Source organism: Xenopus tropicalis, chromosome 1 (genome assembly GCF_000004195.4).
Source record: "Xenopus tropicalis strain Nigerian chromosome 1, UCB_Xtro_10.0, whole genome shotgun sequence".
NCBI classification, from domain to species: domain Eukaryota; kingdom Metazoa; phylum Chordata; class Amphibia; order Anura; family Pipidae; genus Xenopus; species Xenopus tropicalis.
This window is the reverse complement of record NC_030677.2, coordinates 66,844,342-66,859,144: the sequence shown is the minus strand read 5'-3', so window position 1 is coordinate 66,859,144 and position 14,803 is coordinate 66,844,342. Positions and strand designations below refer to the sequence as shown.

The 14,803-nt window shown below is 37.3% G+C and overlaps 1 protein-coding gene across 1 annotated transcript; it reads left to right on the top strand.

Annotated features, from left to right (window-relative positions):
- Positions 1-701: 701 nt before the first annotated feature.
- exosc9 (exosome component 9) lies at positions 702-13,012 on the top strand. Its single transcript, NM_001126754.1, is given in 12 exon segments — positions 702-819; positions 2,112-2,206; positions 4,440-4,559; positions 5,262-5,364; positions 5,895-6,032; positions 6,987-7,069; positions 7,235-7,367; positions 8,638-8,726; positions 10,148-10,294; positions 10,579-10,745; positions 12,285-12,357; positions 12,525-13,012. Coding segments are annotated over 12 exon segments (1,221 nt in total). The 5' UTR covers positions 702-753; the 3' UTR covers positions 12,532-13,012.
- The last annotated feature ends 1,791 nt before the right edge of the window (positions 13,013-14,803 follow it).

The window sequence follows — 14,803 nt, the reverse complement described above, 5'->3', positions numbered from 1 at the left end:
TTTGCTACTGTTCTAATCACCTAGAGCAACTTATTAACAAGAGAGATGTGTTCAATGACAGACTGGCACCTTATGGGGCCCTAAATACACTGTAAAGGCCTTGTGATGCAGGAGGGAGGACTGAGCAGGGCACTGAGTGCACACTGACAATGAGAGGGTAATTTCCGGGGAGTGCAGAGATCTCAGAACAATATGATTAGGGCAGAAATGATCTAGGGGGGAATTCACAAAAATGCTATTATAACGGATTTATCATTACATTTTTTACTCAAAGAAATCATCAAACGACAAATTAATATTCATCATCTATGCGCCAAGTTTTTATTTGTACAACTTCCACCAAAATGCCTTTAAAAAAAAAAAACACATAACGCTTACTGCCAATCCCTTTTGACACAGAAGCGAAAACTATTGTTTGCGCAACAATAAGGGAGCGGTCAAAAGAGAACCGCACATTTCTTTGAATTTCTCTGGGATCTAATCCCCCTTTACTGAGCTACCACTTGGTCCGACCCATAGCAAGCTCCTATGATAAACACGCCCCATGGTATTGGCCAGCCAATCCGCTGCAGCGCCTCTAAAACCGCACAAATATGCGCGCAGTAAGCTGGCCTTACCGTTATACGTCACAAACGTGCGACAGATTTGAGTTCTTGGTAACACATGTTTGATAGATCGTGGTTAGTTCTGATAAGTTAATAGTTATCAAGTTGTGTGTAGGCTTTATATGGTTAGCTGCCGTATGTTATAGACATGAAGGAGACGCCGCTGTCAAATTGCGAGAGAGCCTTTCTTCTTCAAGCAATCGCTGAAAGGAAGGTGCGCAAACCTTACATTTTTATGTGGGCAGACTCGCTGTCTATTGGGGGCGTGTCAGTTAATGTGGGCATGAGCACTGTGTGTGGGGTATTCAGACTGCTCCCTGTTATGTGGGTCTCTTAACATTTTGCATGACAAACACTGGTGTGATTGTCAGGTGATTCATTGCAAGTCTATGGAAGGGGCTGTGTGACTTTAGAGTAAAGAGGAATTCGATTTTTTTAAAATCCTGGAACAGCACTTCCCATTCTAATGACATGGGGTTAGTTGGCATCTCTGGGGATTTTGGGTTTGACTGGCACAAACTACATAAGCAGTACATAACTCTCTAGCTAGTGTGCTTAACTGGCTGTATTCCTTGGTTATGCACTTGATATCAACCAGCTCTTGTAACCTTTTCTAGTTAATATATCACTATATCAACATATGCAGGCCTGCATTGGCAATTCCTATATGTTGCATGTGATTAAGGGGCACATTTACTAAAATGCGTTTTTTTCTGGCCTTGAAACTCAATATGGTATAAATTTGAAGTAACCACGAAAATTTCTGTATATATAAGATGTCTCAACAATGCTTTTATCATTCGTACCAAAATTGTGTTCCTAAAGTATTTTTGGGCCGAAAAGTTTGTAAACACCACAAAAATATTTCTGGCTTTGGAAGCCTTCCGTAGGACTCAATGGCATTCGACAGATCAAACCTGGCTAAATTATATTACCGATGAATGTGTAACCAAATCGTTAACAAATTCCGAAATGTTTGTATTCTTTGCGCAAAATACAATTTTTTTTTGTGGAAATTTACCGAAAACCACAAAATTTTACTGAAATTTTCGCATACATTCAGAAATGTTCTATAATTTAGAAAAAATACAAATTTATCTCAAAATTATTTAGTAAATGGGCTCCTAAGTGTCTGTGAACATGGAACACATAAGATGGTACTCCAATAAAGATACTTTTTAATCAAGAATTCTACCTGAATATTTACTCATTGAATGCCTGCTCTTCAAAAAACTATGTTGCTGCTGTAAGATTCCATAGACAGTCACTTGTTATTGGGTTATAGGGGGCTCTTTGGGTCTCAGTGTACTTGAAATGTCAGGGTCTATTTTGTATCTCAGGCCCTACATAAACATATGTCAAATGTAGGATATTTCTATATATTTTTTACATGACCCTGCCAACAGTCTTATCAAATATAAATATGTAGATAAAACAAACCGTTTGCACATTAATAATGTTTTGTAAAAGTGGATTTCAGAGAACTGCTATATTTTATACTTGCAGCGTCTGGATGGCAGGCAAACATATGATTACAGGAATATTAAAATTACCTTCGGAACAGATTATGGCTGTTGTATTGTGGAACTTGGAAAAACAAGGTAAGCATTTTATCTAAACTTATCTTTAAAGGAGCTTCTGTCTTATTCATTAGTAGGTTTAATATTCAGTTTATTTTACATCTAAAACTTAGTCCGAAATATTGTGCTAGAAATTATTTGCTAAATACACAGGATTTTTTATAGTCCATAGGTACAACTGTCCTTTAACCCCAAGATTGTTGTGGGGTATGTTGATTATTCCTTTAAATCAATGTCTTTGTATCTGGCTAGATATTTTCTGTGCCCAGCACTTCTAAATATGATTAGTGGCTTTGGGCTGTTTTAGGTGTTTATTGACAGAAACATAAGCGAAGCATACCAAGGTAATATCTTTTATCACTATTTGCTAGTGTTTCACATCCCGATGAACTTCATATTTTGCCTAACTACTTTTACTAAATTTTATAGATGCCCTGCTTATCCCAGGAATATATTGTAATAAAAATATTATTTTCCTTATGCCTGCTAGGATGTAGGTGTTATTTTTTATGAACATAAATGTAAAATACAGAATTAGACTCATTTGCCTATTAAAATTAGAGCATTTGGGACCTGTGTAATTAAAATGTTAGCTTATGGGAGAATTTTTTTCATTGTGCAGTAAAGTCAAGCGAGAAAAAGAGGTTAGATTCGGTTTTTCCATAATCAAAAATCTTTGTGGCTCATTTTCTGTAATAGTGTAAAATTGCAGTAGTGCAAGCAATCACTTTACTTTTTACCCTTTTTAATGGATGTGCAATAGATTGATCTTAGCTGCTTGGTTGCTTTGAGTTACTGGTAAGACAGGGCCTTAATGTGGGGTCAGGTTTCATATCACACTATCTTACCTGACTGAATCCAGACCCCTGGACTATTTACAACCCATCCTAATAAACATTAATTACTTTTATTATCTTAACAGGTTATCTCTATCTGTAACTTCCTAATTTATTGCTTGTGAATACTTCTCTCTGATCTAACAAGTGCCTTGGGGTTATCCTCGATTCTGCCCTGTCCTTCACTCATATCCAGTCACTTTTCAAATCATGTCACTTTCACCTAAGAAATATTTCCAAAATATGATCATTTAATTACCCAAGATGCTGCCAAAATTCTTATTCGCTCTCTTATCATATCTTGCCTGGACTACTGTAACTCCCTGTTAATTGGCCTTCCCCTCCAAAGACTGTCCCCTCTCCAGTCCATAATGAATACTGCTGCCAGGCTCATACACCTCTCCAACCGTTCCTCTTCTGCCATGCCACTCTGCCAATCCCTGCATTGGCTTCCCCTACCATCCAGGATAAAATAAAAACTAATGGCTCTCCCATTCAAAGCAGTTCATAACTCTGCCCCACCCTACATCTCTGAACTTATATCTAGGTACCATCCAACCCGCTTGTTATGCTCCTCAACTCCTCTCTCATTCCCTTCTCACACACTCACATTCAAGACTTTGCAAGGGCTGCCCCCCTTTTCTGGAATTCGCTCCCACAAACTGTCAGACTTTCTCTCTGCCTTCAAAAGATCTCTAAAGACACATTTATTTAGAGAAACTTACCCTAGTTTAACTTAACATAACCTCAGTGTGCTTCTAAAAGCAATACCCTGTGCTACACCTCTCACAACTCTGGTCATGCCCATTCCCACACCTTGTGTCTCAACCCTTTCTCCTTGTAGATTGTAAGCTCTTTTGGGCAGGGCTTTCTTTACCTCTTGTATCGGTTATTGGTTGCTTTATATGTAACTCTGTATGTCCAATGTATGAAACCCACTTACTGTACCGTGCTGCGGAATATGTTGTCGCTTTATAAATAGATGTTGATAATAATAATATATATGTTGTGCCATTCCAGTTTTCATTTGTATTTTGCCTGACGAAGGGGCCTTAGAGCTCCGAAAGCTTGCAATGTATTTTTATTGATGGCCAGTATAGGTATCATTTCTACAGTACTGATTGTACTGATGCAGATTTTCCTAGCATTAGAATGTGAATTCCTTTGTGTTTTTTGACAGTGGGCAGTGTGACAAATTACTGTTTTGATTGTCCTTGGATTTAGCAATACAGCAACGTAGTGATCACTGTTTTATCATGTAGAGGGGACTTGTTTAAATGGACCTATTTTGTTGTGAATATTATTTCTTATAAAAACTAGATTCTATACACCGCTGCACAAGTCAGCGATTAACCATCACAATGTACTTTTACAACAATTTAGTTTGTAGTAGGATTTACTCTATCTTCTTTCTCCAGGGTACTTTGCCAGGTCTCCAGTGAAATTGTTACCCCCAAGATGAACCGTCCCACTGAAGGAATACTTTTCTTTGATCTTGCGATCTCCCCAATGGCATTTCCAGGTTTTGAAATGGGAAGGTAAGATATGTCATTTCCTAGCAAGTAGAAAAAGGGTTATTCTAGCCTTTTGTATTTAAAAAAAATATGTTGTTACACTTTTACTCATCATTTAGTCTGTACCAAGGATGGGGTTTTTTTCAGCAGTAAATATCCTAAAGAGTGACATGGTTCTGTAAAAGACTTGCCTTATATAAAAACAATTGCTCTTCTTTGCACGTTTGCAATTTACATTAATTTTTTTTCTAGATTTCATATCCGCAATGTAAAAACTGCAAACACAATGAAGAGCCTTCAGCCTTTTCTAGCCGTTACTAGCCACTGATTCAGGCACAGGGATTAAATCATTTGTTAAACAAGCAGGCCAGAATGTAGTTTGTGATCCTTTTTTGGCCTTTCTACCTGAGGACGTGAAAAGTAGTTTTGCCTGCTATGGTTCAAAGTAGTTTACGTAGGCTTGTTACTATACATATTGGCCCAGCTAAATATAAAAAGTATGGCATAAAGAGAAAATTGAAGCACTGACCAATCCATTCCATAAGTGAACATAGGGGATAATTTAAAATGTTTATTTAATACTTATTGGCTTTGGAGTTTTAAAAGGGTTTGCCATATCTGATGGTACTAATTTCTGCACATACCATACAGATAAAAGTAGTCTTTGTAACGTGTAACCTACAGACATTTTGTTTGAAACTGAACTGTGTATTTTTTTTATTGTAGGAATTCAGAATTGTCTGTAAAGTTAAATAGATTGTTGGAAAGATGTCTGCGAAACTCCAAGTGCATAGACACCGAATCTCTTTGTGTTGCTGCTGGCGAGAAGGTAAAGTGGGTGAAAAGTAATGGGTATATGTGTATATATATATATATATATATATATATATATATATATATATATATATATATAATAATTTTCCCCAAATACCATTGTTAAATATATGCACAGCTGTTGCAGTGTTAAAATGTTTATTTTATGGGACCTATAACCTCAGCAGTGTAAACCGTGTTAATACCATGTATTATGTTTTATGGGCAAGCATTTAACATGATCACTGAATATGAACTGAGTATTGAAACTGATACTGTGACAACTTACAGCTTAACACATCAATGCATTTTATTCTTTTAAATGTGACATACTTTTATCATCTTGCAGATTGTTCTGATTTAAAATACAGACTTACCTATACATTCATCCATTGGGAGAACAGTTGCTCTGTAAGAATGTATAGGTAAGTCTGTGTAAATTTTAAAGGTGCATGCAATGTATATAAACAGTATAGAGAAGATTAATGAAATTATGATGTGGAAATACATACATGGCTTTAACCATGCTCCTTTTATTTATTGCAGGTATGGCAAATACGTGTTGATCTGCACTTGTTAAATCATGAAGGAAACATCATAGATGCAGCAAGCATTGCAGCTATTGCAGGGTTGTGTCATTTCAGGAGGCCAGATGTGTCGGTTCAAGGGGAAGAGGTCACTGTGGTGAGTTATTCTAGAAAATGGTGATATATATATATACACATGGATATTTTCCTTCTTTTTTGTAAAGATATCACAGTGTTCATGGAATCCTTTTTCTTGGTATAAAGTGTTAAAACACTAACGTTAACTACACTACTAGTGTACACATCTTTCATCATTAGACCCTTGCCTTTAAGGATCCTCTTAAACATCTAACAGAAGTCAAACAGCCTTTAGCAAACTGTTACATGGACAGCAATGTTGTTCTGATAGTAGTGGCTTTTGCAACCCTGCCATGCATGCCATTGTTGTTCTTCTTACGGCAAGGGCACACATAGCGGATTTCCGCCGCCTGCATTTTATACACAGGTGCAAAACAAATCCACTGTAGCTCCATTGATAGGCCCAGCATCAGCCTGTGTGGAGCTACAGCGAGCAAATATAGGGGCAAAAATGCATATTTTTGTGTTCATACACCAATATCTGCTCTGTGTAGCTCCACAAAGGCTGATGCTGGGCCTGTTAATGGAGCTACAGGGGTGAACGCATGAAAGCAGTTCCGCTTTCCTGCATCTGTGTACAAAACTCAGGCAGAGGAAAGGGACAGTCTGCTATGTGTGTCCTTGCAGTTATGGTGAATTCATCAATGCTGGAGAACCCTTTAGTTCCTTTGATATTAGCCTTGGTGTCTTTTAGATCTCTTGGAATTTTACACGCCTTGTTTTTGGTGTGATCTTTGATAAATTGCCTTCAATTGTACATTATCTCCCTGACCAATGACTGATGGTGTCCAAACTCTTTCTACAGCAGCTTAAATCAATCAGCATTGTGGTTTGACCCATTTGTTTGAGTTCTCAAATTTAGTTTGAGGGAAAACAAAACATATTTTAGGTCATATTTATGCAGGAATTCTGAGAATGTAAAAGGGTACACTGCCACCACTGTAACTGTCACTTGTTTTTTTTTTTAATTCAGTACACTCCAGAAGAACGTGATCCGGTTCCTCTCAGCATCCATCACATGCCCATTTGTGTCAGCTTTGCCTTTTTCCAGCAGGGGTAAGAAAGCAGACATTTCTGTCTGTATTTCTGTATTATAGTCTTTTCAGAGTTTAAAAATAAATAAATAATGATATATACCATGTGGTCTATACTGCATGAACTATAAGGTTTACACAATTTTTTTTTTTTTTTTCATTTTACTTTCTCTGCTTGTAAATGTAGAATATACCTGTTAGTAGATCCCAGTGAACGTGAGGAGCGGGTTATGGATGGTCTACTGGTGATTTCAATGAACAAACACCGAGAAATCTGTACAATTCAGTCAAGCGGTGGGATAATGCTGCTTAAAGAACAGGTAAATTGTTTTTTGCACAGTTCATCTAGTTTATATACCCAGGGACATAGTAAGAAAATGTTATGCCCCGGAGTTTTATGATGAGTTATGTGACCTAAACATCCCCCCTTCCCTCTACCATTAAATGACAAGGAGAATGGGTTGGAGCTTCTATTGGTAAACCCAATAGGATTGTTTTGCACTCCAGCAGCACTCCAGTATTCATTTAAAAATCCAAAATGACTTATTTTCCACTCTTAATATTTAATACATATGAGAGAAATAGTGATTTTGGATTTTTAAATTAATTCTGGAGACCTGCATGCTGTATCCTGAAGGCAGAAGTGAATTGATTGTGAAAGGAAGCTATTGCCGAGAGAGCAGGGCCAGGGATACCCCAGTCCATTTGTGAAGCATCGGTGAGCTCCATACATACAGACGTAAACTGTTTTATTAGGGAAAAAGGAAATCATTTTTAATTATATGATTAAAATAGAATCTATGGGAGATGGCCTTCTTCTAATTCATAGCTTTCTGTATAATGGATCATAGATCCTATACCTATATATCAATATTTAGATATATAGATCTTTAGACAAAAATATTCCCATGTCTAAGAGGGTCATCTGTGCACACAAATCTGTGTAAATATCTTTATCTTCAAATTGTTTGCCAAACAGTATTGTAACCTTTTACCATTTCCAGGAGATGTGGGAATGTTGGCAACTGTGAAAACAAAGGTACAGGCAGAACAAAGGAGATATACAGAGGAGGAAGACTCATTGGTAGAGGACTGCATCAACAGGCAGATGCTGAACTAGTCTAAAGGAATTTCTTACCTATCCTATAAATATTACTGAGGAAGGTCACATACATGGGCTTATATAAGCTGCTGGCACACTCTGGAGGGACCAGTAAGCAGCTTATATTGGCCCAGGCATGGCCAGATAAAATCTCCTAATGCAGAATAGATTTTTTCAGGAAGACATGCTCTGTGAGCCCAAGATATACATTAAGTATAATAAGTTATACATTCTTTCAACTGCGCCCTTATAAAAGAATTTGTGATGCATGTCCCCCTCAAAATGCTTCCACTGTAAGTCTTCATGCTTTCTACCACTGCTGTCCTGTGTGAATTAACACGGTCTTTAATGGTCTTAGGCAACCCCCTGTGAAAGGGTTGTTCGACCCCCAAAGGGGTCCCAACCCACAGGTTGAGAACCACTGTCTTAAGTTTTTCCAAGACTGTAGTACTGATTTTTATTAATGTATATAATTGGTGCACACACAGGTTCTGAGGTGCAGCAAGGTAGCAGGTGTAAAGGTGGGAGAAATAACAGAGCTCATTCAAAAGGCCCTGGAAAACGACAAAAAGGCCAGGTTAGTTATGCCTAAAAATCCTAATGCATGACTTTTGCTCTGAAGAAAATGTTCTTAATGCTGCTGAATAAAGATCTTTTATTTTAAAGTATATTTGTTTTATAAAATGTTTATTACCTGGTTTGTACTGATCTTAAACTAGTGTCTAGCTGTCTAACTGGGCAAGGTTCAGCTTCAGCCTTTAAAGGAACAGTAACACCAAAAATGAAAGTGTATAAAAGTAACCAAAGTATAATGTGCTGCTGCCCTGCACTGGTTAAAGTTGTGTGTTTACTTCAGAAAGTCTACTATAATTTATATAAATAAGCTGCTGTGTAGCCATGGGGGCAGCCATTCAAAGGAGAAAAGGCACAGGCACATAGCAGATAACAGATAAAACACTATTGTATTCTACAGAACTTATCTGTTATCTGCTATTTAACCTGTGCCTTTTCTCCTTTTTTCCAGCTTGAATGGCTGCCCCCGGGGCTACACAGCAGCTTATTATATAAATTATAGTAGTGTTACTGTAGCAAACACACCAGTTTTACCAGTGCAGGGCAACAGTGCATTATATTTTTATTACTTTAAAGCTCTTTAATTTTTTGGAGTTACTGTTCCTTTAAGAGATACTGATAGTTATACTTAAAAAAAACTGTTTAATTTCATCATAATATTGTATTTCCGTAAACTTTATAATTTTTCCATATAAGTACTTCCTGATACTTTTACATCATGTATCAGATCCCCCAAGTTTCTTTATAAGCAGGCTGCCATATTTGCGCAGCCGGAGTCCATTAGCATTAGAAGCTACAACTGACAGGCTGAGAAGGGACAACCAGATTGGAAAACTGTCGGGTTTAAGAACTTTAAGTAACTTCAAATCAGGTTTAAGAATTTCAAAAGCAGCCCTATCAGCAAAAAACAATCATTGTGACCTATATGTAACTTTTATGTACATTAGTATTTTGAAAAATAGTTTTTTTGTGTCAGTATCACTACACTAAAGGTGAGTCAATCCTCTAACTTGGGTCAGGCCCTACTACAATGCGTTAGATTTAGGCAGTCCCCTTGTGGAAAAAGTTGCATTTAAAAGTGGAGCAATAGTATGTGTGGCTAAAATATTTTAGCTACACCAATTGTAGAATAACATGCATAAGACAGTGGCCCCAGCAATATCTGACACAGTGACACCACTATTTCATGATCTAGCGTTGTTCAGCATTTTATCATAGTGGTTTCATGTTGAGTGATAGGACCTAGTGGCCCCAGGATTAAAGGACAAATTGACCCCATTATTGCATTAGTATCCAATATGATGCACAATGCTTCCCATGGGCTGCCCCCAGTTTGTCTCTCTGGCAAACAGAGAATTTATCTAGCGTTTTATCAAAAACAATAATCATTTGTTTTAATATTTGTTCTTTTCTTTTTGTGCTAAGGAAAGAAGGTGGCAAGTTTGGATTTGCAGAATCTCTCCCAGAAAAAAGAATAACAGCCCTAAAAATGGAAAAATCTGCAGTTGATACAACAGATGTGGAAAACAAGGTTGAGAAGATAATATTGGATGCTGAGCCTCCATCTAGAGTGTATCCTTTCTCAGTAATGTCCATACTGGCATTTTCAACTTTACAGCTTGCTGAGTGTCAAGTCCAATAACCATATTGTACTTAGCAACTGGATAACTACCATATCAGAAACAATGCTGCCCTCATTTTTCCTTTTTAGTATTTGGCCACATTATTCTCATGGCCACATGAGATAGGGAAATATGTAAACCTACAGGTATATTTTAATTTTCTGTGTTAATGTAGGTTGTCATATTCTGCCTTTGAGATTTCAGTCTATAATTGGCTCCTTAAACTTTGAATAGCATTTCTAAGCCAGTGGTATGGACTGAAGGAACAGCCCAGATTGGTGAGGGTCAGGAAAATACATGGGGCCAACTTGAAGAATCAGAGGAGGATGATGAAGATGAAGACTCTGCCCCAGAAAGCCCCAATGTTGAGATGCAAACTACAAAGAAAAAAAGTTTAAAGGGTAATTGCTGGCTCTTATTAAATGTGTTAATGGTTGCACAAATAAAAAGGAAAAATATGTTCAGATGTTCTGTGCACATATAAATTGGTCTCCAGACGCCAAATAATGAAATCCTGCCAAATGCTCGGAAAACTGCTTGGCACTGCTAAATGCTGATATAGAGTTGTCTTCTATCAGCATTGAGGATGTTTTCTCATTGCTATCTCGTCGTATTTCTCCCTGGGTGCCTGCACAGCTGGGTACAGACTGTTTCTGTTATGGAGGAGGGTAAGTCAGTAATACATGTTAGTAGGGAAGGAAAGCATTAAAGGAACACCAAAAATGAAAGTGTTTTAAAGTAATTAAAATATAATGTACAGTTGCCCTGCGCTGGTAAAACTGGTAAGTTTGCAACAGAAACCCTACTATAGTTTATATAAATGAGCTGCTATGTCAACACGGGGGCAGACATTTAAGCTGGGAAAAAAGGAGAAAAGGCACAGGCACATAGCAGATAACAGATGAGCTCTGTAGAATATAATGGGGTTTTATCTGTTATCTGCTAAGTAACCTGTGCCTTTTCTCCTGTAAATGGCTGCCCCTGTGGCTACACAGAAGCTTTATTTATATAAACTATAGTAGTCTTTCTAAGGAAAACACACCAGTTGTACCAGTGCAGGGCAGCATTACATTATATAGTAATTACTTTTATACACTTTCATTTTTTTGGTGTTACTGTCCCTTTAACTGCAATGATGAGTATGCACAGGTGCCATACTCTTCATATTTATAGCAATTACTTAGGTTTTATCTAAGTATCTCTCTGCCTAAATACAACTTTTCATAATCCATCATGCGATTAGCCTTTCTTATGAAAACTATTTACATATGTATATATAATATCAGACCCTAAAATTAAAAGTCCCTGTTTAATTGGTATGCAAGAATCCGCTGTATTTAGGATTCATTTCTTGCTTTGGCCCAATCTCAGCCCTTTCACCAGAATTTGCATGACTGCTTAGATCTTGGCCAAACCATAATTTAAACCCTTAAAGGCTTGTGACTTTAAAACTCTTGACAAGAGACTTGGATCAAGTTCGACCATGGATTCATTGATATTCGCCCAAATTCAAAATGTATAGATTCTGTTTTGAGCTGCTGTACATCTGGCATTATATCTCCCCCTGAAGTATCCAATTTTTATACTTTTATTTTGCTATGAGCCTTGTCCACCCCCCTGTGATAAAGTGGTGGCCCTACAAATAATGCTTGCCTCAAAGTAGCAATTTGCGTGCACAGGTGCCATACTTTTCATACAATAAAGATTTTCTTTTCTGCCGCCATCTGTCTCAATTTTGTTTAGAATATTCAAAAAAAATAACGATGCTTGTGCAGAATATGGTAAATAACAGGATAAAGGGAAACATATTTGTGTGAAAAGGGAAAAATTAAATGTGGTGAACAATGCATAAAAGGGTAGCATGGCTGCATTCTATTGTTCCAGAATTGTTGGTATAAATGTTGTGATAAACTTGTTCTGAAAATTCCTTTCCCCCCTAGATGATGTGACAATGTCTGATAGTGAAGAGGAAGATGTAGTAATACTACAGCCTGAGAGACCATCACAAATCAGGTAATGCTGACCACTTAGTAGAGGGGAAGGGGTGATAGGAGAATATGGTTGAGGTCTTTTGTTGGTAAACATGCTGCCTGAGGTAAAATTCTTAAATTGCCTCATCGTATAAGTGGGAATTAAGACCATTATTTTTTTTTTTTTTTTTTTTTTTTTTTTTTTGCTAGTCACTGAACAATCTGCATCTTCAGCAAGTGAGATATCCAGTATGAAGAACAAGACTAAATGTGCACAAAAGTGATCTGTGGGAAACACTTAAAGCAAGAAGCTTGATTGGTCAGGGACAAGGATGGTCAAACCTGGCAACTACAGCAACTCTACACATCTCAAGAGACTTGTAGTTAGTCCAGACTTTTGTCTGCAGCGTGAAACATTTCTTGTAAACTAGCTTTCTTCAGTTCTTGCACAATTATAGGGGTGAAAAGCATCTCAGTGGCACCCTGTTCTCTCCAGCAGTTGTGTGGAGACTGTGAAAATGTGCATAGATGTCTACTCAGGTGGGGAATGTAACTTCCTTGTTTTAGACCCCTGCAAATATACAATACAGTAATAAACTTCCTAGGTTTTTTTTTTTTTTTTTATAAAATGTAAAAAGTCAGCATATTGTTTCAAAAAGTTTTCTGAAATCGTTTTTTTTGTATAAAAAAAAAAAAAGTCTTACCTATAACTGTATCTTACCTATATTTCTGACTTATTTTCTACTGTGTCAGGTTAGGTGAAATGAACAGCAGGCTCCACTGTAACTTCATTGTGTTGGAATGGTAAAAACTGCAGCTATTTTAAGAACTATAAAAATGTAAATTGTGACACTGCATCAATTTTGCATAAAGTTTACATTTCCTTTAAACTGGGATACAATTAGTCTTCATTGTTCAGTAGAAAAATCACATAAGAGCTCATTTTACAATGCATCTGGCACAATGCAATGAGAATCTTGAAAACATTTGGGAAGTCTTAACATCTGTTTGTAGGTCCCCTACTTTGATAGAACACTAGGTAGAAGAGATTTTCCTTATTTTAGCACAACTTCTAAATATGTCTGTTCACCGAAGAAGAGAAGTTAAGAATTATCTTCCCTTTTTACCAGGACCTTTCATTAAGTAAACCAGGCTCAGGCAAACATTTGCCAGCAGTGATAAGACAAAACAGAGGCGCCAAAAGGATAAAATTAGCTAAAAACACTTAAAAACCCAATGGGTAATTCAGAGGAAGTAGTAGTAAGCTTACCTCCTCCAGGCAGACACCAACAAAAGTGGTAATTTTCAGAAATAGTTTATTCACAACAAAATTGTTGTGAATTAACTATTACTGAAAATTACCACTTTTGTTGGTGTCTGCCTGGAGGAGGTAAGCTTACTACTACTTCCTCTGAATTACCCATTGGGTTTTTAAGTGTTTTTAGCTAATTTTATCCTTTTGGCGCCTCTGTTTTGTCTTATCACTATACAGAGTCCACCCCGAGTGGAGGGGTGTCATCCCCATTTTTCTTCCTTCTACAGAGAGCGACTTCTTATTCCTGAGTGGGGTCAGGACAATCTCCCCACCTGCCTATACAGTGGTTGCCTATTGGTAACCCTGGCTTGTGAGTATTTGTTTAATCTACCATTACTCCTTGTAAAAACATATTACACTATTGGGGCTCTTGGTGTTCCTTTTTGTCTTCATTTGCCAGCAGTGTTGTAGATTCCCCCCCCTCCCCCATGTTTAAAAAAAAAAAAATAGTGCCAAATCCATGCAAGTCAGATAAAGATATTGTAATAACTTCTGTATATAAGGGGAAAATGCAATGGACAAGATTTGCCAGTTAAGAAGAATAGCAGCAACCTGGGCTAACAATTTTCAAATTATATCATTTTAGAAGTCATGTTAAAGCTGACATCTAACTCCTAGAGGTTTGAAGTACTGGCCACTATTACATTTGATAATCTGACCGTTTGACACTGTTATTTAGCTAGTACTTGATCTCATTATACATGCTAATGGTTGCCAGCTTATTGCCTTTTCAGAGCAATGCTTATGAAAATAGGATGTGTGTTAATCACTTAAATTCCTCTGTAGTAGACAGGGTGAATACAGCAAATGTGTGGGGTTAAGCTGTGGGGCACCTGAATAGCAAATTAAAGGAGTGGTTCACTTTCACAGAAATTAAGCTATTTTAGCAGATTAGGTAATTTTAAGAAAATGTCCTGTTTGAGAAAATTACCTCTGAAGATAGTGGAGGGGGGATCGCTGGCCCCTTTTGGCACAAGCCTGTTGAAGCTCTATAAAGCAGAGTATGGGCAGTAGGAGCTTCTAAAGCTACTGCATATGTCTGCTTCCTGTCTTTCTTCATGCCTCTCCTGCAATTGGCTGCTAAAGTTACATGCATGTAACATGATCGTCTTTTCATGACACATACTTAGTGGAACATTATTTTTTGGGTAGCAGTGAAAAAAATGTGACACCT